Raw genomic sequence first — 24,640 nt, forward strand, 5'->3', positions numbered from 1 at the left:
ATCCACATGAATCAAATCTTTAGAGAATATTCAGGAATCTTCACGTTTAAAAAGAATCTCCAAGTAAGCGGATCAAGGCACGCTATGATGTAGTACCAACATGTTTAAGACATCTTGTCTAACATCTTCCTAGAACTATTGTTTTAAAAAAATGTAGCCAACACATGTCTAAAAACCCAACAAGTATGAAAGCAATGTTTCCATGGAGAAACAACATTGATGATGAAAAAATGAGAACAAGTTACAACAACAATGGGAAGAGAAATTGAAAATGTTTGTATGCAGTTTATAACCAGAGTGAAAGGAATGAGAAGAGGCTTGTTAGCGTTTCTCTTTTTCATTTGATGGAAAATTTGAACGTAAACATCAACTGCAACTTCAAATAACAACGAACCAGATTCTGCACGAACTAGAAAGTAAACTTGCAAAATTGGAAACGTTGGTATTAAACTGAAGCATCACGAGGACCATACTTGAAATTTATCCGCCTTAATGTAAACAAACTTCCCATAACTCAAGAGGCCCTTCTCCTAGTTATGGAGGTTGCAGAACAACATGAATCACAAATTTATCAGACAAATGTTTATCTCAGGCAGTAAAATGGAGGAGAAGAAAACAATTTTTTTGAAGGTATACATGTATTTTCTTTTTATGTATCTTGTGTTACTGATTGCAAGAATATATAGCTATGACCATTTTTTCTGAAGAGAAAATTAAGGACAACGCGTTACTTGATTAGTTCGTGGCAGTTCCTACTTTTAAGCATGAAAGACATGTGCATAATATATTATAAACATTAATAAATGCCACATAACTCTTTGACCAAGCAAGCAAGTTAATCCTTGAGTTTAATAGTTTCACATGGTCAAGTCACTTAACACAAAAATATTTGTGAAATAAAAATTGTCACAAAAATTACAACAAACGTTTCTAATGGGAGGAAAGGTTAGTGTCATGTGATAAAATAGAGGTGTCTGTGTCATTTAGAGAAACCTTGGGAGAGGAGAGTGTATTTTTCTCTCGTTAAATGATTTAATAGAAACATTAAACATGTCTTACTACTAAAAGCTTGTTGTATTTTGATTAACAGTTGCATTGATCTACCGTTTGACAAAAACTATAATTTAAGCTTCAACAAAATCTTTGTATAAGCCCTTTAAAATAATCATAGTATAAGTATAATGTTACTGCAACTTGTTCAAATTTATTGTGATTTCAAACATGCAATACGAATTTTGATCATTTAATAGTATATTATTAATTTTTTTTTTATAGTAATTTTACGGTGATAGATGGTGTCCGGTCTAAGATTGAAAAGATAAGTTGTAATAACACTTACAAATAAATTTATATTTACCTCACTAACTTATCTTAATCTTGAAATCTTGAGCTCCAAATGACATGTTATTTTTTTCTTTTTACAAAATACTCCGACTTGTTATTTATTTGCAAAACAAACATTCTGGCTTGTTATTATAGGTACGATCATATTTTTTTGTTCTTTGAAATAAATATCAAATCTCATGTTTTATTTAGCTTAAAAAGAAAATTAGCCCAAATACTTGAGAAGATATCAAAACTTAATAATTTTGAAATGAAGAGGCAAGTTTGATGAAAAGATTAAAATATGAGGGACTAAACTATAATTAGACCCCTAAAATTGAATAGTTTTTTTTTCTTTTCGTGTATATATGTTTTAACCTTACATATAGAAAGTGATAGATAGATACCATAAATAATGATGTAGAGAGAGAGAGAAGAGAGAGAGAGAGAGAGAGAGAGAGAGAGAGAGAGAGAGAGAGAGAGAGAGAGAGAGAGAGAGAGAGAGAGAGAGAGAGAGAGAGAGAAGAGAGAGAGAGAGAGAGAGAGAGAGAGAGAGAGAGAGAGAGAGAGAGAGAGAGAGAGAGAGAGAGAGAGAGAGAGAGAGAGAGAGAGAGAGAGAGAGAGAGAGAGAGAGAGAGAGAGAGAGAGAGAGAGAGAGAGAGAGAGAGAGAGAGAGAGAGAGAGAGAGAGAGAGAGAGAGAGAGAAGAGAGAGAGAGAGAGAGAGAGAGAGAGAGAGAGAGAGAGAGAGAGAGAGAGAGAGAGAGAGAGAGAGAGAGAGAGAGAGAGAGAGATCACCATTTTTCTTTTTACCAATTTGTCTACTAGTGGAGTGGTGCGAATGTTGGAAGCATGGAAGCAAATCAAAGGCTGAGAATGGCGGCAACCCATAACACAATCTTAAATCTCTCCATTCCAACATCTGTCCTCTTTACACATGTACTCCCTCTGGTCCTCCATATAAGAAGAAAAAAAAAACAGCTTAACAATACAAACTAAATTCCATGAATACTCACGAACAACATAGTAATTAAAATTAGACATCTTAGAATACACCCACTACCTACTTCTTTCAATTTTCCATGTTCTCGACCTCTTCACCAACATCGACATATTGTTAAAGTTCTTCTAATATTTTGTGGACTGCAATCAATTACACCTTTTGGTTTTAATGAAAACAGATTGACGTTGTGATCCATTTGATGATGCTTAGGCAATAATGAAAGTGATCAATAAATAATGGGCTTTTGGGCACTTAATATGATTTGTGTAGAAACACAGTGTAGGCTCAAACACTAGGGCCCATGATGGGTGGTACCTAGGGTCACACAGTTATAAATAGAGGGCTTAAATAGGTCTTTCATCCATGCAAATATAGGTCATTTGAATTTTCTTCCCTGAATTTAATAATCCTTCCAATCTGCCACTGCAAATATTAATCATTTAAAAAATGGTCCTAATTACATCTGATTAGTAACTTCAGGGACGAAAATTCAAATGGACTATATTTGCAAGGACGAAAGACATATTTAAGCCAACTCGCCCAATCATCACTTGTCATATGGGCACCACGTCGCTAATGACAACCCACCTCAGCAAAAAAACCTAATTAGGACCAAAAGTCAATTGATTAATATTTGCAGTGGCAGATTGGAAGGATTAGTAACTTTAGGGACGAAAATTACAATAAGTGATTATGATTAATTCTAACCCCCTTACAAACGATTCTTTCAGATTCGGCAAGTGCTAAACAATTCTTTCAGATTCTTTCATAATCACACTTAGCATCCCTGAAGTCAACCTCCTTCAAGTATTAATCATTAGCAAAATTGAGCAAAATTGAATATTACAATAAGTGATTATGATGAATTCTAACCCTCTTACCTAATTAGTAGGTTAATTCTCTAGCTTAGGCTTCAATTTTGCTCGTAGCTCTTCTCCCAACCCTTGATTCTTCAAGTCCTCTTCTCTCTAACCCTTTTCTCCTCTTGCTCCCACTTTCTCTCTCTATTCTCTCAAAAATATCTTATGGAGTGAAAGTGTGAGGAAATTTCTCATAAGTGTAGGTTTTTATACCAAGTCTCCTTAATGGGCCTAACCCTCCACTCAATGGACTTAACCCATTTCTATTTACATCTCAAAATGTTTCTACACTCTAATGGTAATTCACTTATAACGGTCAAGTAACGGTAAAATGTCACTAACGGTCACTAAACGGTAAAATCTTAATTTCACGCTGGTAACTTAGTAAAACAACTATTCTCACTAACCACTAAAAGTAATTCTCACCAAAACTTATAATTTACCCATTCTCACAAAATGACAAAATACCCTAAGTCTAAAATGACTAAAATACACTTCTAACACGGAAACCATGAAAATGTACCCAATGATGAATAATCACACACAAACACATAATAAAAGTAATTAAAATAAATCTAGCTAAAAATCGGGTTGTTACATTTTGGGCTTTTAATATGATTTGTGTAGAAAACTAGTGTAGTCTTAAACACTAGGGCCCATGATGCGTGGTACCTAGGGTTGCACGGTTATAAATAGAGAGGCTAGGTCCTCTTTGCCATCACTCTGACTATCCTGCTCATTAGTGGTTTGCCCCATTGAAAACCCTAAGTTTGGAGCATGCGAAAGGCAAGGGAAGACTTTGTCTCAAATCTCGGCGAGTCCAGTGATCATGGTTTTTAAGTAAGTGTGTTCTAATTTCATATAATAACTTGATTTAGTTGATTAAATTGTTTACACATATGTGCAGCGTCGTTCACGGATGTTGACCTATCTCCATCATCCTGTTTCCTACCCACCTCTTCAATTTATACATGTCTCTGTCAATTCCCAATTTGGGGTTCTGCTCCCAATTTGGTGGTAGATACATATACTTTGTAATTGACTGGGTTTGCAAATGTTCTGTCATGGTGGAAATCACAGTCGTCTCCGGCTTGAAGTCAATATGAAAAGTAGGTCAACATTTATCCAACTTTGAGTTCTCTATACATGCTGCCAATGAAAATGAATGGTATGCTCTTTTGACCTCCTAACATAAGGGAAATATGCTTTTTGACCCCTTATCTTTACAAAAAGTTGCAATTATGGCCCCTTTTTTGGGACACGTGGCGTCTTCTCAACATTTTTTGGATGAAAGGGGCCAAAATTGCTATTTTTTTAATAGGGGCCAAAATTGCAACATTTTGAAACATAGGGGGCGAAAAGTGTTGTTTAGCCAAAATATTTCTTAGGTTTTTGGTCCTTCCAAAATTTTCTATCAACGAAATTAGTCCCTAATCTTTACTAAAATCAAGTCTAACCTTCATATTTTTTCATGAAATTTTTCAGAAATGGATAGAATATTATGAGAATCTCTCCCAAAAAATATTAGAATTTTAAAAAAAAAACATTAATTATTAAGTTTTTGGTGCTAAAAAATTCATGTTTTGTTAAAAAAAATCTATTTTTTTTTTTTGGAAAATATTGTCATAATTTTCTACGAATCTCTCGAAAATTTCATTAAAAATTATGAAGTTTAGACATGAGATGAGTAAGACTTAGGGACCAATTTCATAGCTGGAAAATTTTAGAGGGACCAAAATCAAATGTTGGTATATTTAAGGAGACCATATACTTATTTAGCCCTTAATATTAAAAAGACAAACATTAAATAAGGACTAAAAAAGTCTTTTACGCAATAAATACGCAGGATGCTGACAATGAACCGAGCCAACTCGAATATAGTTCGGAACTCAACTCGACAATTAACTCGTTGAATTTAGTTTATGAACCAATGAGTCGAACTTGAGTTGAAAATTAAATTTGTTAAGTAAATGAGTTGAACGTGGCACGATAATATATATATCATTAGATCAAAAATAAATGGTTGAGATTAAAAAGTCACATATTGGACCATCGATATATTTCTAAGGGCACAAATGCCCTTCAGAAAGGCTCGGGCGCCCTCCAGAAGGGGTTCTAAAGGCTAGGCGCGCTTCCCCTAGAGGCGCCACCTCAACAGGCTTCTAGAAACTTCTAGAGCACAGTAAAATGACTTAAGGCCCAAGTTGCTTGGGACTTTAGTCATGAGAAAACAAGCTCACGAAGGGCTATAAATACCATCATTTTTAAGGCATCACGAAAACCCTAATTTCTAACATTATACTCACTCCAAGTACACATATATACCTCATCTTATCACATCATTTCTCATAAACTCATTTCCTTTTTCATCTTCTTCTCCCCACCATGTTCTGCATAATTGATTCTCCAATCTTATTGTTACAAAGCCTATTAATAATAGAAATGGTAAGAATTCTTCTATTTTTTTAACCATCTACGAAGCTTATTTAATCAGGTTCCTTTTGCCATGTGAACAATCAGAAACAAATCGAAAAACATGAATACTAATTTCTTTTATTGTTGTTTCAATGGCTGGAGATCGTGAATTGCATGTGGAGAACAATTGAGTTTTTTTTATTTATACTCATCAAAGTACAGTTTTATTAACTGACCATAAAATCCTCACTATTGGAGGATTATGTTACCGATCCCTAAAAGAACAAAATCAATTGAAGCATTCATTGTAACATTCAACAAGAATTCCCAAATGAGTTTATAAGAATTGATCTAACAATGTGAAGTACATATGTGACTTTTTAATTTCAACCATTTCAATAAAAACTTAGCTGAATATTTAAATAAGATATTTTATAAAAATGTTGTCTTCTTTAGTAAGTTCATTATACAAAATTATCTAAGCAATTTCACCCATTTCAATGTTGTCTTTTTAATTTCACTCATGTAATTTTGTTAGGTCTCAACAATTTTAACCTAATTTTCTCCCGCTCATTTGTTTTATTAGGTTTGACAATATTTTGTACACTTTCTTTTTTAAGGAAATATTATGTACACTTATTCAATACTAAAAAAAATGGATTGCACCAATTTCATTCCTATCCTCTTGCCTTTTTTTTTTTTTTTTGCTATCCTCTTGCCTTCTTTTTTTTTTGACAATATTTTGTACACAATACTAGAAAAATTCATCGCATTAATTTTATACCTTTTTTTTTTTTACAATATTTTGTACACTTTTTTTTAACCAATTTCATGCCTTTATTTCATTCCTATCATGTTGACTTTTTTTTTGACAATATTTTCTACACCTTTTCAATACGTTTACAAACAGAATACCTTAATTTTCTTGAAAACTCGGCTACTCTAATTTCCATGTAAACTTGGTTATATATACCAAGCCCTAAACATGTTTCTCTCAACAAAAAAAATCCCATAAACCGTGTAAAAATTTCACACACAACACAAAAATCATATATTTTGATATTTAGAGTTTTGTAAATGGAAAGACATGACATTACAACTTATTTTTTTCACTGTTACCAATTATATATTGTATTTTATTATTCGTATGTCAATCTCTTTACAATAAATCCGAGCGGAGTACGGGTCAAAAATCTAGTTTACTTTAACAGTCATTCTCTTATTTGATGAAATTGATGTAAATCTCATAATTTGAAAATGAATTGCACGTAAAGTTCAGAACTCACTTGAATTTCATTCAACAATAAAGTCGGTATTAATTAAATTAAGTGTTGAAACTCAAAATTAACCTATCTAAAAACAATTTTTCTCACATTTGAATTTATGAAATAGGCTCTTTTTCTATATATAAGTTCTTATATATAGCTCTTCTAGGAACAATAAGTAATCGAATGGTTGAAAAAAAAAAAAATGTAACTTTCTTTTATTTTACTATAAGCAAAAAAAGAATACAATCCCTTTTCAATTTTATCATTATCCAATAGTTCCAAACTTGTTTTCCTATATCAAAACTAAAAGGTTTGTCTACAAATTTTTTAAATCACTTTAAAAATGATTCAACCCACGTAGCATAATCCACTTATTGTTGATATTTATTTCACTGCACCAAAAATCTTATATTGCTTTGAAATTAAAGCTAAGAGTTCATTTGATTAGTTAAAAACAGAGGACAAGATTGGACAAATTTTTTGTACATTGTTGGATTTGAGAAATTGTTCATGAAATTGGAGAAAATATGTAGACAAAAACATGAAATCTTGTCTCTCATTAAACTATGGGATAACTTTTTATCCAAAATACAAACTATCAAAAATACCAAAAGTACCTTTCTAAAAAAAATATATACCAAAATATCTTTTTTATTTTCCAACATAAAAAAACATTATCTCTATATCTCTCTAGCATAGTTCAATCTTTATTGTTTTGTCACGTGTTAGTTATATCAAATACTTACTATTTTGCAAATCAAACGTACTCTAAGAGTAATTTCTAAAAATCTACTTCCCTCAATTCACTAGGATGCCATAATCAAAGATAATATCGTAATGACCGCATTTAAACCGAGATAATACCGTAAAAAAAGATGCAAATCGGGCAATACCTCGAAAACAATGGTGTAGCAAACTTGAGATCGGAACATCAAAACATTGGTGTGCCATGTAAGGAGGCTTAAGCGACACACAAGGCTGTAGCCTAGACCAGAGAGCTACTATTCCAATACACCAAAAAGTCTAATATGCATTGATAATCGAGATTAAGAGTAAATTAATCAATACCCACTTTCTTCAACCCACGGATACATATATGCACCAATACAGATAACTCTTGACTAGCATTGAATATTGATACAAAACTTGATTCCTTATCCACAAAACTTTGACATGGCACGTGACTCATGGCCATCATAAAATTGCCAACAACAAAAAGAAATCTATTTTACAGAGGCAGTGTGCATTTCATTAAAACAAATAGGCATGTGATGATCTGGGGCAAAATTAAAACCCATCTCCATTGCATGTTTCTTTTTATAAATTTATTTATATTATAATTGCACGTTTCACTTTTAAATTCATTTAATTACAAAAATTGAATAAGTCATCTATACTTATCTATATAATATATATATAAAAAAAAAAAACTTTTTTCAGCTCTTTTGGATTGATTGTTTCTCTTTCTAAAAACGTCCTCAATTTCAATACAAATAACATATGTAACGAATCGATAAGAATAAATTTAAATATTAAAAAATGTAACAAACATGATATGAATATATATGTTTGGTTTTTTTCTTTATCATTTAAAAAGTGTAACAACTTTTTTTTTCCTTTTTCATATTATATCCCTAAATAATTTTTTCTATAATAAAGATTGTTGTTGGTGTCATTAAAATAGATAATCGCGGTTAGTTTTGTTTGTTATAACTTGAAAGCAACAAATATTTATATTTTTAGTTTTAATCAAAATTAAAATTTCATTAAAAAAAATATCTCACAATTTTCAAACGTTAACGCAATAAAAGAGTGGAAAGGCGGGCACATAAGTGCTCATCTTTTCGCTAGTATATATAAAGAAAATAACCCCTTTCAGCTTTTGGGCTGACTTTTTTCTCTTTTAAAAAATGCTCTCAATTTTCAATACAAATAATACATCTAACAAATAGATAAGAATAAATCTAAATGAATATTTTTTTTCTATAGTAAAGATGGTTGTTGGTGTCATAATAAAAAAATAATTTAGATTATATTTTTTTTGCTATATTGTTGGTGTCAATGAAATATATAATCATTTAGTTTGGTTTGCTATAACTTGAAATCAACAAACATTTATACTTTCAGTTTGAGTTAATTATTGAAATTGACCATGTAATATATGTGAATTCTGAAAAATGACCATGTAAAATAAAAAACACATATTTTAACCCTCTAATTTTATATTCTTATTATTTTTGATTATTTTTGACTCGATAATATAGTTAAAGTCCAAAAATTCTGTTCAAAAGTTGAATTTTTTTATGCTTTTTTCATGCATGTTTAGCACATTAAAATATTACATTACCCAAAAAAAAAAAAAAACAGATTTTTTCAAGTAAGGATGAATTAATTATGAATTTTCAAAGCGCCAAAAACTCAAAAAACAAAATAATGAAAAACACAACCTAAAAATTGAATTTTGAGTTGATTGTTTGCAGAGACATATATAGAAATACATAAAAAGGATATGATAAATTTCATAGCATTTAAAAGATGTTTCGATTTTTTTCAATCAAAACATGTGAAATTGCAATTTTGTTCCAAATAAGCGTATACTCACGGGTCAAATTTCATTCTCTAATTTTGTAGGCATGGTTAAAAACATCATAAGAACATTCACCATGAAATTTTGGAGTTTCTAAATGTGATACGAATTAATTACGAATTTTTTAGGAAATTCATAATTATGCAGAAAATTCATAATAAACCTGTCCTTAGTCGTAAAAATCTAATTTTTTATGTAAAGCCTTGTTTTAACATCCTAAAAAAATTGAAAAAAAATCATGAAAAAATTCAATCTCTAGATCACTTTTTTGGACCTCGCGTATATTATAAGGTCAAAAATACGAAGAATCTCAAATTACAGAGTTAGAATATCTATTTTTTATTTTACATGGTCATTTTTCAGACATTGGGTATTTTACAGGCTCAATTTAAACAATTAACCCTTTCAATTTTAATCAAAATTAAAAAAAAAATAACATTCATAATTTTCAAACGTTAGTGCAATAAAAATAGCGAAAAGACAGACAAGTGAGTGTCGTCTTTTCGCAAGTTACAAGGTTGATGTTTGAAAAGGAATAAAAAAAAAAAAGTCGGAATATAATTTCTTTGCTTCTCTTGATCATAAGAGTCAAGACAATTGCGTTCTTTAGGAATGAGACAAGATAATTAGAAAGAATGGATGAAGCTCCATGTCTTCTAATACTGATTATAACATCAGTTTGACTAGACTTAATTATCTATACCTATTAATAATAAGAATTAAGGAAAAACTTTGAAGATTGACTTACCTAATCTTTGAACAAAAATAACAAAATCAGTTAACCCTATATACCAAAGTCACATCCATGTAACCCCTGACCTTATATTAAAAACTTGACATTCAAACTAAAACATTAGAACGAGGGAAGAAAACAAATTCGTTTATAAGAGATATTTTTTAACACCTTTGACAACAACAAAAAAAAAATTGTTGGTAATCTGAATATTCAAATCATATTGCATAAAAATGTCTTTTCTAGTAAGTTCGTACAAAATTATCTATGCAATTTCACTATTGCAAGTCTTAACATTTTGAATAAATTACTCGCATAAGTATTAAAAGGAAAGTTAAGAACACCCTTTTTCCTAACACTCAATCGTGGAGATTGAAAATGTTTTATCAGTGAGTTTTTAACATCACGAATGACATGGAAATTATAAATCCTTTTTCTTTTTTCTTATTTCATTTCACTTTTATTTTTTTATTTTTTTTTAAAAAACTAAAATGAAATTTATTAAAATCACAATGAATCTTAACCAGCACAAGGAGTGTTAAGCTAGGAGTCTTAAAGAGCAATATACAAAGGATAGATGGGGAGCCCCTAATGAAAAACTCATACACCCGTGAATCAAAGAAAAAATCCAAAAAACCTATAGGAAACGCCTCCTAAGAGAGGGCTATCTCCGAAATCAATAAATAGAAAAATCAAAACAAAGCTAACACCACGATCAACGAAACAACATAAACAAAAGTTGTACCAAAATCCTCAAACATCGTACAACTGCCACAAAAATAACTTCCACCACCCACATTCCGCTGCTCGCACACAACCCCTGAACACCAAATTAAAAACCTCCACAACAACCTTTGAAAAACAGCCGGGAATAAAACCCCAAACACCACATTAGCTATCCCAAGCACCTTCACCCAAAACACACCTCACAAAGAACGGCAAAGCCAACCACCAAAAACCACCACAAACACCACCACAAAAATCAACACCATTACCACCATGGTTACCAAAACTACCATTGACCACCACAAAAACCACAATTAACCCTCACCAAAAAGCAACACCAAAACCATCACGCGCAACACCACCAAAAAACCACCACAAGTCCCACCACAAAAGACCTAAAATCAGCACCACCATGAAAACTGTCATGAAGCACCACAAACCAACACAACCAAAGATTCATCGAAACCATAACAGTTCATAAGCGAACCTAGATATGATCCATCACCACCATCGTGATCGATCCATCACCACCTATGTTGTGAGCAAACATAACCTCCACCACAACCAATAGAGAAAACGAATCAAATAGTGTGAGAGCCACGAAAACCAAACAACCACCGACAGGCATCCAACGACACACCACGAAACCCACCAACGTCTCAACCAAACGAAAAAAAATAAAAAAACACAAATCAGCCTTTACGACGAACAAAGAGAGCAACTACACGTCGGAAAGGTACAGAGGTGCGGAGGACATAGACCCTCGTCGCACCACCATCCATTTGATCCACATGATGGCAGCGACGAATTTAGAATTTGTGTGAGGCAAAAAGGAGTACGGCGGTCCTAGATTTAGAGAGAAAGGAGTATGGCGGCTGCTATTGTTATAACGCGCTATATCTCTCTTCATTTCACTTTTACTTAACTTGTTTTTCTTCTTACATAAATGAACATGGAAGTTTTAGTTTTTAACAAGACGAGTCCCACATGGATAACATCAACAAAAAAAGTGTAGTTATATATATAACAAAAGAAATGTGTAACAAATCTGGTGGTGTAAAGATTTTGGAAATTAAAGCGCAAAACTTAATTCTCGAAGTCTTTCATACCTTTTATATTTTACGTAAAAATTACACATTTCAGTTTTAAGTCTATTTAATTAATTAGTAATTTTTTCTTTCAAAAAAAAAATTAATTAGTAATTTTAAACAAGTCTTCATATATAAAAATTTGTAAATAATATATAATGAAGTCGTTAAATTCAAAATTAATCTTTTGCCATTCAAAAAATAAATTAAAAATAAATCGAGGTTTTCAATTTTATATAAAAAAAAAATACAAAACTCAATTACATTTTTTTAAAATTCAATGACTTATTTAGACATTTGAAGTTTAATTATTCTTAGTGAATCTCCCCTCCTTGTTGAAAGAGCATATAGAATTATATAGATAAATATACTCTGAAATTTAATTAAAGCTTGCTGCTCATGTGCATTTCATTTTCCCTTTGCTAATTTTTATCATGTTCTAATTTTCATGCTAATTTTTTTTTTTTGTTAAGTAGCCTAGCGGTTAGAGAAATTCACCTTAAAAATAAATAAATAGGGTGTTCGGGGTTCGAACTCCAACCGTTGCATACACATTATCCCTTGCTAATTTCTATATAAAATGAATTGTTATTATGAGTTTTATCATGTACATTTCTATTATTCCATATGAACCGTTGACTCCTCTTCCTCATTCATCATCTTTTATGTTCTTCAGGTTTAAATATAGCTCCACTCATGGAGATTAAAAATGTTTTATCAGTGAATTTTTATTATGAACATGGAAATTATAACTCATTTTTAGTCTTTTTTTTATTTAATTTTACTTTTACTTGACTTATTTGACCTTGTCGTTCAAATCATGTCAAAGACAAGTCCCACATCAATAAAATTAACATAAAAGTGTAACTATATATATCGAAATAAATGTGTAACCAATAGCCATGTAATGAGCAGGAAATTAAATTCAAAAATTAAATTTTGTCGACGTTCCTTTTTTAAATGATACATTTTAAATTTAATATTAAAATATTTTCACTTATAATTTCATTTAATTAAAAAAATTCAATAAGTTATTTTATATAAAAAAAAGTTTATAATTCTTTCAAAACAAAAAAAAAATTATAATTCAATTTTAAAATTTGTCAATAATTTATAATTAAGCCATTAAATTAAAAATTAATCTTTAGCCATTCAAAAAATAGATTAAAATTAATTAAATTTTTCAATTTTATATAAAAAAATTACAAAACTCAATTACAATTTTTTAAAAATCTAAACTTATTTAGACATTTGAAGTTTATTCTTAGTGAACCTCCCTTCCTTCTATACTCTTAAAAGCTCAAAAAAAAAATCTACAATCTCTGACAACAATGTTAAAAATTTGATGATAAATTTGACAAACATCAAACTATTTCAAGTAATAAAGTAGTAAGTTATCCTCTCAATAGAGATTGTTGTTTTCTACCGGACAATTTACTAAATTTATAATTAAAAACTGCATGATTGTTTGATTGTATGTTTAAGCCATATTATAACAAAGTAAATATTTTTATTCCTTTTTTTTTATATAAGCATGGAGAGTGGACATGCATCAAGAGGCAACAACGATATCTCAACTAGGTTGGCACCCCAAGAAACCTCCATCCTATGACGCCAAACTCTAAAATATTATTAAAAAAAAAGGGAAAATAAATATAAAGGAGGGGGGACTAGGCCAAAACCATCCAAAGAGAAAACATAAAACAAGAGTAAAGAAAACAACATAAAAAAATAAAATAAATAAAATTTAAAAAAAAAAAAAAAAAAACAACAACCTACAACAGATTATGGAAATCTGAAGTTGGGTAAACCACAACTATCCCTAAAGAAAACAACCTCATTGGGGAGAGAAGACAACCAAATCGTTCCTTGCACATCACAGTAGCAAGCAAAATTAGAACAAGTTTATGAGACATGTATAAATTCTTTAAAGCAATCCGAGTATCACCGATACCTCTAACATTCCAATAGAGGAAATTCATTGAGCAGTCGTATGATTGTCACCCCGAGCACGGGTTTTGGGAGGCTGCTTTGCCAAGACTTGTTGCAATTTAATTTTTTGTTTCTGCTTCCTTGTAAGGACTGGCGTGAAGTCTTTAGCAGCTGACCAAACAAATTTGAATTTTTAGGTTCATTCAATTAATGATGTATGTGGTCTACAATATGAACCACATACATCATTAATTGAATGAACTTAAAAAATCAAATTTGCTTATGATTAGCGACGGATGAAGTATCATTTAAGAGGAAAATTAATAACATTGTTTTCTAGCGCATTTAATTAACACTCCCTTTCTTATTAGATGAATTCAGATTAAGTTGCATACTTTAAAAATTCGTCTTGCATAAAGTGTTAAATTGAGTGTAGAAACTCAAAATTAACTTATCTAAACACAATTTATTTCACATTTGAAATTATAAGACAAGCTCTTTTTCTATGTATATATAAAAGTTCTTCTACATAGCTCTTGTAAAAACAATAAGTAATCAAACGGTTGGAAAAAAATATTGTAATTTTCTTCTATTTTACTATAAACGGAAAAAAAAATTGAAATCCTTTTCAGTTTGATCATGGTCTAATAGTTTCAAACTTGTTTCCTATATAAAAAATTCAAAACAAAAAGGTTTGTCTACAAATTTCAAATATTTTTAAATCACTTTTAAAAAAATGATCCTGTAGTACAATTAATCTTCAAGATCTAGCCTAGGCTAAGACCTTGTGTGTGGCATAGGCCTCCTTACATAGTGCAACGATGTTCTGATGTTCCAAACTCAAGTTTGCTACACCGCATCTTCAAGTTATTGTCCGCTTTGGATCTTGTGTGAGTCTTTATGATATTGTCTTGATTAAAAGGCATCCAAGTCTTTATGATTTTGTCTTTGATTAAATGATGTCTAGGTGAATTGAGGGAAGTAGTTTATAAATTAACCTTAGCTTCAATTTCAAAGCATTACACCAAAAAGTCTCAAATTGGTTCAGAATCGAGATTAATGGTAATTAATCAACACTCGCTCTCTTCAACGTAGAGATAATACAAGATTTAAACAAGACGATACTTTGGAAAAGCGGTGCAGCAGGCTTGAGTTTGAAACATCGCAACAAATAGCATTACCCAGAATAAAATCATATGCCAGAATGAGATATATGCACCAATACTGCAATTTGAGACATGACTCATCCACAATAAAATCTTGACTAGCATTGACACTTGATTCCTAACTAGAGATAGTCACAAAACTTGATTCCATACCCACAAAACTTTGACATGCCACGTGACTCATGGCCATCATAAAATTGCCAACAAAAAGAAATCTAATTTACAAAGGCAATGTGCCAAGTGGCTGTAAGGAATAATGTCAGTCCAAAATCAAAACAAGCTGCGTTTTAAAGCCACCTTCATTTTGAGTGCATCAGTTGTTAACTTGTGTTCAAGATTATGTGTAAATTCAAGCTTCTGCAACAACAGCAGTTTCTTCATCAGTAGAATCGGGTGATAACATTTCTTCCGTAACATCTCCAACCATCTCTTGTGATTCTGAAACGGTTTCCGTCTCAGCATTGAGAAGCTTTTCTCGAAGCTTTGTAGTTAAATCTTGTAAGCCATCGCCGTTGATCAGGTGACTTTTTAGTGCATCCTTGCCATGGTAATTCTTGCCATTATATTCGTAAAACGAACCACTCTTTTTTATGAATTTGTGTTTTATGCTCAGCTCTATAATCTCTGCTTCTCTGCATATGCCCTTGCCAAACTCAAGCTCAAATTGTGCAGTTTTAAATGGAGGGGCGTGCTTGTTCTTCACAACCTTGACAAGAACCTGACTTCCTACAGTCTGCAGAGTAAAGTACCATTAATTAGACCTTAATGCATTCATAGAAATCTTAGGGTGTGTTTGGATTGAGGGTTTAGGAGGGGAAGGGAGGGGAGGGTTTGATTTTCTAAAATAAATTAAGTGTGATTGGAGTATTATATGATTGTTTATCATGTTAATATGCTAACTTTTTAAAAAACATTTCATAGTGTCCGTAATTTTTTTTGAAGAAACATAGTGTCCGTAATTTAAAAATGAAAATCAAACCATCCCCTCACTTCCCCTCCTAAACCCTCAATCCAAACACACCCTTAAGATCCAAAGATGCAAAATTTTGTACTGACAGATATATAACAAACAAAAGATCAAACAAATGTGAAAAGAGACCTATCCAAGATATATATCTAGGGAAGCTGACCAGTTTGAGGGTTAGCATTATATCAATTTGCATCCAATGAATAAATAAAGGGAAGCCCGGTGCACAAAGCTCCCGCATCCGCAGGGTCCAGGAAGGGGTTCCATCATTTGGTGTATTGCACACAACCTTACCCTGTTTATACACAAGAGGTTGTTTCCAAGACTTGAACCCGTGACCTTTCGGTCACATGACAACAACTTCGCCATTGCGCCAAGGCTCCCCCTTAAAGAGATCCATCAATCAAAAGGCCGGGACCACATAGACAGTTATAGTACTTAGGCCCTATTTTGGATAAGCGTTAATCATAGGAGTGCTTATGCATGAACTATTTTTACAACAAAAGATGAAATAAATTCATATTGTTTTCGTATAAGTTATGAATTGTGTTCATAAGCTACCCTAGAAAGCTTATTGAAAAAAAGCTGAAAACAGCTTATTGACATGTCACAAGTTGTTTACATAAGATCTCCCAAGAGTATCACAAGTGTTCATGTTAATAGATAAGTTTTAATAAACCAACCCAATACAATGCATTTTGCATTTTACAGTTTTACCAAAGGTCTTCCTCAAAACTAACAAGTTTGGTCTGAAATTTTGAATTCTGATGTCTCTGTCCACATTGCAATATAAATTATTATACCACTAAAATGAGGCTTTTAACGAAAAGCATACCACATTTATCAGAGACACTAAAGCTACTTTGTAGAGTAACTGCTCAATGTGGAATTACATTGACTATGAACAATTAAAAAAATTGAATAACGTGGGGCTACTCAAGCTAAAACTATAAGCAACACCATTGGCATGTTTCTGGATAAACTTCACATCAGAGTTCACTAAATCAGACGTGAAGTTCGTTCTGAGAGCAGCAGTGTAAGAGGTCTGTTTCCCATTAACACCAATTTTAATGCCAGGATTAACACGCATACATTGAGATTAAAGGACGTATATATGCAACATTACCTCAAGCAATCGCTTGAAAATTGGCAAGTTTGTATCAATTTAAGGACTAGAGTTCAAGGAGGTAGGAAAAGATGGTGTGTCAGGTGGCACTTCTTTTCCTTAGTTGATAGGAACATAATTGCCAATAAATCAAGAGATACTGCTGAGAATAATGACTTGCCAGCTTGGAAGGAATTTATAGGCTCTTGGTTCAGCTTGATGTGCCAGATTATTCTGGTGGAGCTTCTATTTCCTTTTCCAGTATGGCCGAATTCATATACTTTCTCCAGGTTCCAAAATTATTTTGGAAGTCATATTTCACAAGACTACTGACATGGTTTCCAAGCCAACTCCCCATCTATTCCGTCATGAAACTGAAAGGTATGTTGTGCACCTGAATCCACATTTTAGTCGTATCCAACGGCATAGTGGCTAGATCCTCGCCAAAGGTAACCTTTCGCAATACAAAAGGAAAATTATCGAACAGCCATGACCCACTGTGATAAATCCGCTCCATGTCTCCTTGATGGTAAAATTCAAACATGAAACGATTGGTGTTCATCATGGAGATGTCCACCTTGTACTCAGGTTGCCCAGAGAAAAGTCATTCTGTCTTTGAAATTATTGAAGTGAAAATAGGCTTGTTAATAGAAGCCTACCAATAAAGCAGAAATCTAAGAGATCAGGGTTGGTATTTGTTTGGTTAGTGTTTGTGTGGCAAGCGTTGTGAACAAGAGTTGCGGGTAATGCCATGATGGTAAGCAAGGAATTTATGATATAATGCAAGAAGTGTATATTAGAGAGGGTTTTGATTGTGAGATACATCATTCAGGTGCTGGCTATCAGTTCCAGAATCTTCTCATACGAATTAATGCACCATTCCAAATATTGCAGCAGTTTAATGAAATGATACCTCATGATATGCTCATAATTCTATGCATTAATAATGAAATGATACCTCATGATATGCTCATAATTCTTTGCATTAAAATTGTGACTAGGAGTGTCCAATACCAGCAGTAGTTGCACACTGAAATCCCAAAGTATCAGGGAAGGGTGTGGTGTAAATGCAGTTTTTAGACTTTCTTGATGGATATTGAATTCGGCTATACTGGAAAAGGAAATAGAAGCTCCACTAGAATAATCCGCAATAATCTGGGAATCACGTTGAACCAAGAGTCTATAAATTTCTTCCAAACCGGCAAGTCATTTTTCTCAGAAGTATCTCTTGATTTATTGGCAATCATTCATGTTCCTATCAACTAAGGAAAAGAAGCGCCACCTGACACACCATCCCTCCCTACGTCCTTGCACTCTAGTCCTTAAATTGATACAAACTTGACAATTTTCAAGGGATTGCTTGAGATAATGTTGCATATATACGTCCTTTAATCTTGATGGATGCGCATTAGTTCTAGCATTAAAATTGGGTGTTGATGGGAAACAAACCTCTTGCACTGATGCTGGCCCAGAAAAGGAAGGAAATCTATTTCATGTAAAAAAGAAATACATTTACTAACCTACTCTGAATATAATGGTCATTTACTCAAAACATTCAAGACTTAAATTAGGGTACTTTTGGATTAATAACATAAATGTGGATAGATTTGTTTATATTTGATTTAAGTTCAACAGATATAGACACTTTTATGCTTATAACCAAGTCTGGAGGGAGTACAAACATAGAAATAATATAATTCAAACCCTTTATTCTCTCTTGACCCCCCCCCCCCCCCCCCCCCCCCCCCCTATTGCGATTGGAAACCCTGTGACTTCAACAAAGCTTATGTATTGTAGCATAGAGCAACCAACCACAAAAATGTTATAGCATAATAGTGGACACCAGAATGGCTGCTATACCAAAAATCATGGATACAAGATCAATGGAAGTTATAAGGTGGTTGGGGTAAGGGAGGTTGTGGGTTCAACCCCACCCACAACAAAAAACTAACTTTAACAACTAAAAATAGATACAGGAGAAATAATTTATATTATGCATAAATGGTTAAAAAGAAAAATCTATCCAAATTTAAAGACAATTATAATTAATAATCAAAAGTTGAACCACACAATCACCATCAATCTAAGGCATCATCGCCGAGCAATAAGAGCGTAGGAGTGAAGTTATTAAAGAAAGAAGAGAAGATGATGGGATTAGTATAACAAAACAGAATGCACATTAGACAAAAATTAGGACAATGTGAACAAAATAAAGTGTGAAGGAATATGTTGAGTTGGTTGATAGTCGGCCAGAAAATGAAGGGGTTGGCCAGAAAAGACGCAGACGAGGAATGCAATGCAACAGCACGATAGCAATGGTATTGTAAGCAATTCATAACTCTTTTTAAACCATTATAATTGAACAGGCATGGAAATACCAGAACAAGAAGCAATAGACGAGCAACGAAAGATGAACTGTACCTCTTCACCCTTCTTGACAAACCCTACTCTTTTGATATTTAGCCTCACAGAAGAATAGAATTTCAAAGCATTACCACCACAAGTAACTTCAGTAGGCCCACCGAATCCGCCAAAAGTAGAAATCTTCGACCTTACCTGGAGAAGCATAGACAATATAGTTTCCACAATTAGAAGATAAGTTTTCCCCTCAGATAATGTGGAATAGAATTAACAATAATGCTAAGAACGAACTCTCTAACACACTCTCTTTTATTGGTTAAAAGTCATATGGGTCCCACCAAATTTCTATGGGACCCACATAATTTGGTGGGACCCACATAATTTGGTGGGACCCATATTAATTTGGACCAATAGAAAGTGTGATGGGATGTGTGTTGCTAGCACTCCTCTAAAATTAATTAATCATACCAAAAATAGAAGATATGTATATTCTCACACAATATCTAAATAAAAGTGATAAAAAAATTAATGTCAAAAACATCCCTAGGAGCAGAGTAAGGTCAATCTCCACAACACTACAAAATTCATAAACCAGCAAACGAAAACCGCCACACCAAATGACAAGAATAGAGTAGTAGTATCACATAAAAACAATTTAGATGATCAGGAAAGCTATAAAATGCATCAATAAATTTCATCTTCTTATTTAGGTAACTACCAGCAATGAAATTTCATGTTCCTTAATTTCCATATAATCATTCTGCTACTATAAGAAGCACTAAATGTCTACAGGCCAGGTAGCTTAAGCTTTTGATTTCTAGTCTTCAAATTTTACACATTCACTAAACTTTGCACACATGCAGAGTCAGACTGATAAAAAAGAAACAGGATCAAAATGTAGCTAGGAAATAGCATTAAATAGGAAACAACGCTAGAGGGAACTGAATTTTAGTATCAACGCAAACAAGCTAGTGTTAAGTTATGTTTGCTATGCATCCTAATTGCTACAGAGAAAAAAAAAATTATATGCATAATTTAACCACGAGAAAATACTATGACAGTGCAATCAGCAACTGTGCCTCATACCTGGTTTATAAAAATCAATATACACTGTGAAAGTGACAAGGAGTGGCACAATTTCCGAAGAGCCTGGCTCATCAACCTAGCTTGCATTGCCATGTGAGCATCACCCATCTCACCATCAAGCTCACCTTTAGGAACAAGAGCAGCCACCTATAAGAGGAGACAGGGTAAAAAGTTAAATTCATTTACTCAATTACAAGAATCAAGATACCAATAACTTAATCAAGACCCCACATCAAGGAAAAAGAGGGAGATAAGAAATGTGTTGCTTCCAGACCTGAATCAACATCACATATTTCAGGACCCTGAGAAGTTATTAAATACATCATTCAAGGCACAAAAGTAACAACAGAATTATTTCATGATCCATGCGCGCGCGCACACACATAAGGATTATTGTTAAAAGATAAAAAAAGGAGTCTCTCACACTTACGCTGTCGACAACAATGACATCAATCGAACCACTCCGAATTAAGGTATCCACGAGGCTAAGTGCCTGTTCACCACAATCTGGTTGTGAGAGAAGCAAGTTCTCAGTATTTACGCCAATAGATTCTGCAAGTGACTTGTCAAGTGCATGCTCAGCATCAATAAAGGCACAATAGCCTGCATGTACAAACTTACTGGTTAATAGATATTCTTAACAAGTTAACCACACTAACAAATATATTATACAGGCCTATTTTTCATCATTATTAAACTCGTTGAACACAAATCCTTAGCAGAACAAATGTGACTGGCTCCGTAGCAATGATTACTACATTACTATTATGGTCGTGTATACCATAGACAAGACAAGGCAAGAGTTGAGATGCTAATGCCAAATCTAATACAACCAGAAGTATAAACATTACAATTATCACTTCAAAAATTGCATATAATGAATACCTCCTTGCTTCTGCGCCTCTGCAATAACATGCAAAGCAAGAGTTGTTTTCCCAGAAGCCTCTGGACCGAATATTTCCACAACACGTCCCTACAGACATCAGTTGTGTTTAATAATTAATGCATATATGTTGCATAATGAAACAAACGATTCATCTTCTCTTCACTCTTGCTCAGTGCATATATCAAATTATACTTGAAAGCAAAAATGCAAGTACCATCTCATAACCAGACAAAATATTTGGAGTAAACTATCAAAATTCAAAACCCAGACACTCAGTCAAGAAGATTAACAAGTGATGGCCATACAAAACAGTAATAACCATCTTTTTTTATGGATTAGATAAATTAGAAGTGTGGGATGAATCTTAACAAACTGAGCCAAAAATAAAAACTTTAATCATCAGTGAGAGCAACTTATATTTAAAAACAAAAGGGTCCAATGTTGGTTCAGGTGCTACAAAATTAAAAGATGTGAATATACCTTGGGAAGACCGAAAATTCCTAGCGCTATATCAAGAGCAAAAGAACCGGTTGACACCACAGGTACATTTTTGGGTGAGACAGTACGACCAAGCCACATGATCGATCCCTTTCCAAATGTAGAGGTGATCTGATCCATGGCTTGTTGTAGGGCCAAATCTTTCTTAGACATGTTCTCTTCACCCGAGTCACTTCCATCTGATTTAGAGCGCTTCTTACCTTCCCATATATCAGATATGAAAACAAAAACATGTTACTAACTTAAAATCAGCACAACAAAGGGAAAGAGTACAAACACCTAATTCAATATTTGTAATACCATGACTATAATACACAACAAAACTAGCAAAATCAAAAAGTCCAAAATTTTCAATTCCAGTTTGGTTCACATAATACTAAAACAGCAACAAATATCTACCAAATTCTAGATTAAACACAACAAAATGAATAAGAATCACTGACTCATGTCACAGTGTTACATTAGAGACATTAGACCATTAAGTCAACCTATGAATCACAAACCAAGATGCGGACACCTCACACACCACATACACTAGCAACAATTTATGAAAATGGAAATGATTGAATGTAACTACATGTGTTGGTATCAAACATTGACAATCGACACGTGTCAGACACCGGCTATGAAGCACTGCACAGACAAGAACATCAGACACGACATTGACACATCGACACTGATAATGAAGCACCGACCCATACACGGACATGTCCACACCGATAGTAATTTGAGAAAATGACGGAATTGGCTGTAATCACACGCGTCACTGTCGGACACAGATGTGCGCCATAAACCAAACACACCTTCCATCAAAAATATCGGTGCTACGATCGGTGCTATGACACCGTACACGTCTTCAATTTGAGGTGTTGTTACATAAAAGCCAACACCATATTCATGATAATTATAATTCCAATTACAGCACAAAGACTTATTTTGAATACAATTATTGAGTTTTTAAGCTTTTAGGGTTCAGACAAGTGAAGCAAAAAACTGAAAGGGGGAAAAAAGTTTAAAAAACCTTTATTGGTTGAAAAGCTCAAAACTTGAGATGTGCCCAAAACTCCATTTTTGGAACAAAAGCGCTGCAAACAAAAGGGTCAATAAATCACTCGTTGTTCATAAAATAAGTAACCAAATTTAAAAATAAATAAATAAATAAAATGTACTACCGTTGGAAGGTGATGGTGGAAGAAAGAGCGATTAAGGAAAAAGGTACTTCGGAGAAGCCTCGCCATGGAATAGAAGCACAAAAATGGTTTCTTTATTTTGCTATTTGATTTGGTTGAAGTTGCATGGAGACATGTACCACGAATTTGAGTTTACTGGTCATTAGGGTTTAACATTTATTTTCCCTCCATTTTTATTTTTCATTCTCGAGGCCATTTTGTGTCGGGATATTTTTCATTCTAGTCCCACAAAAAAAATACTTGAGTGGCTTTAGTGCATTGAGAAATATTATTTACCAGCGTAGTTCAACGACAATGCATTGTTCGCGTTAAAAAGGGAATTCTAATTACTAATTTATTGAATAAAAAACATAAATAAATAAATCATTTACATAATAAAGGATAATTGATTAGAAGATAGATAGAAATAAAGTCGTCGAACTCAAAATCATCTAAGTGGAACTGGTCTTAGAATGGGTCATTTTGGCGAAATTTTAGAAGTTATTACATTATTATTATTATTATGTCTCTCCGGTTTAAAAAATTTATCATGATATAATGAATAGTTCAGAAAGCTTATCTTCATGCTATCATGTTATTTGATATGCATTTCTGCTACCAATATTGAATTTTGTTTGTGTGTTTGACTGTCTTTTATTCTGTTTCTTTTGTTTGTGTGTTTGATATGGTGATTTTGCTTAATTGCAACATTTTCCACATTCAGTTTTTCATAGAGTCAAGTTACAGGGTTTTGGTTAACCAGCAATCACAAGAATTAATGGTACCTTTCAATTTACTTTAATTATGTAAGAGTCTTTCGAATTTACCACTCGGCCACGCCTTTACTCTATTAAATTTACAATGCTACAAGTATATATTAACATTTTTTGTGCATTATATATCAAAAAAAAAAAAAAAAAATTGGGCCCCAAAATTGAGGAGGTCCAACTCTATAGAGCTGTTTGCACCTCCCCAGAAACGGCCCTGCTTGCAAGCATAACTATTCTCCCTGTTGAGTGCACTCTCTTATTTCAGCTTAATGGTTGAATCCTCTTCCCTTTTCATCTTCTTCTAGTATGTTTTATCAGTGAGTTTTCAGCATAGATTCTTGCATGAATGAACATGAAATTATAAATCTTTTTTTAGTCTTTTCTTATTTGATTTTACTTTTACTTGACTCGTTTGACCTTGTCTTTCAAATTGTGTCAAAGACAAATCTCACATCGATAAGATTAATATAAAAGTGTAGCTATATATAACAAAAGAAACGACTAACAAATATGGATACGAAGACTTGGAAATTAAATTGCAAAACAAAATTCTGAATCCATTTTAACAAAATGTTACACTTTTAAATTTTACATAAAAAATTACACATTTTACTTTTGAGTTGTGTTATTTGAACATCTATATATGTGACAATCAAAATTTTACAAAGGAAATGAGGTAGTGGCACAAAAACCAATAGA

At 32.7% G+C, this 24,640-nt stretch overlaps 1 protein-coding gene across 2 annotated transcripts; it reads right to left on the reverse strand.

The window, feature by feature from the left end:
* Window positions 1-15,081: 15,081 nt before the first annotated feature.
* On the reverse strand, window positions 15,082-23,431 carry LOC11440646 (DNA repair protein recA homolog 3, mitochondrial). Of its 2 annotated transcripts, none has more exons than XM_024776316.2 (8): window positions 23,175-23,431; window positions 23,024-23,087; window positions 21,985-22,202; window positions 21,504-21,591; window positions 21,043-21,221; window positions 20,619-20,765; window positions 19,593-19,727; window positions 15,082-15,832 (listed from the first exon to the last, which is right to left on the reverse strand). In XM_024776316.2, exons 1-8 carry the CDS (start codon window positions 23,238-23,240, stop codon window positions 15,449-15,451), a joined length of 1,281 nt encoding a protein of 426 aa, XP_024632084.1. In that variant the 5' UTR covers window positions 23,241-23,431; the 3' UTR covers window positions 15,082-15,448. The 2 variants fall into 2 exon arrangements, with proteins under 2 accessions (XP_024632084.1, XP_003595205.1); XM_003595157.3 differs by having other exon boundaries at window positions 21,049-21,221; window positions 23,175-23,428.
* Between the last annotated feature and the right edge of the window lie 1,209 nt (window positions 23,432-24,640).

Source organism: Medicago truncatula, chromosome 2 (assembly GCF_003473485.1).
Source record: "Medicago truncatula cultivar Jemalong A17 chromosome 2, MtrunA17r5.0-ANR, whole genome shotgun sequence".
NCBI lineage: Eukaryota > Viridiplantae > Streptophyta > Magnoliopsida > Fabales > Fabaceae > Medicago > Medicago truncatula.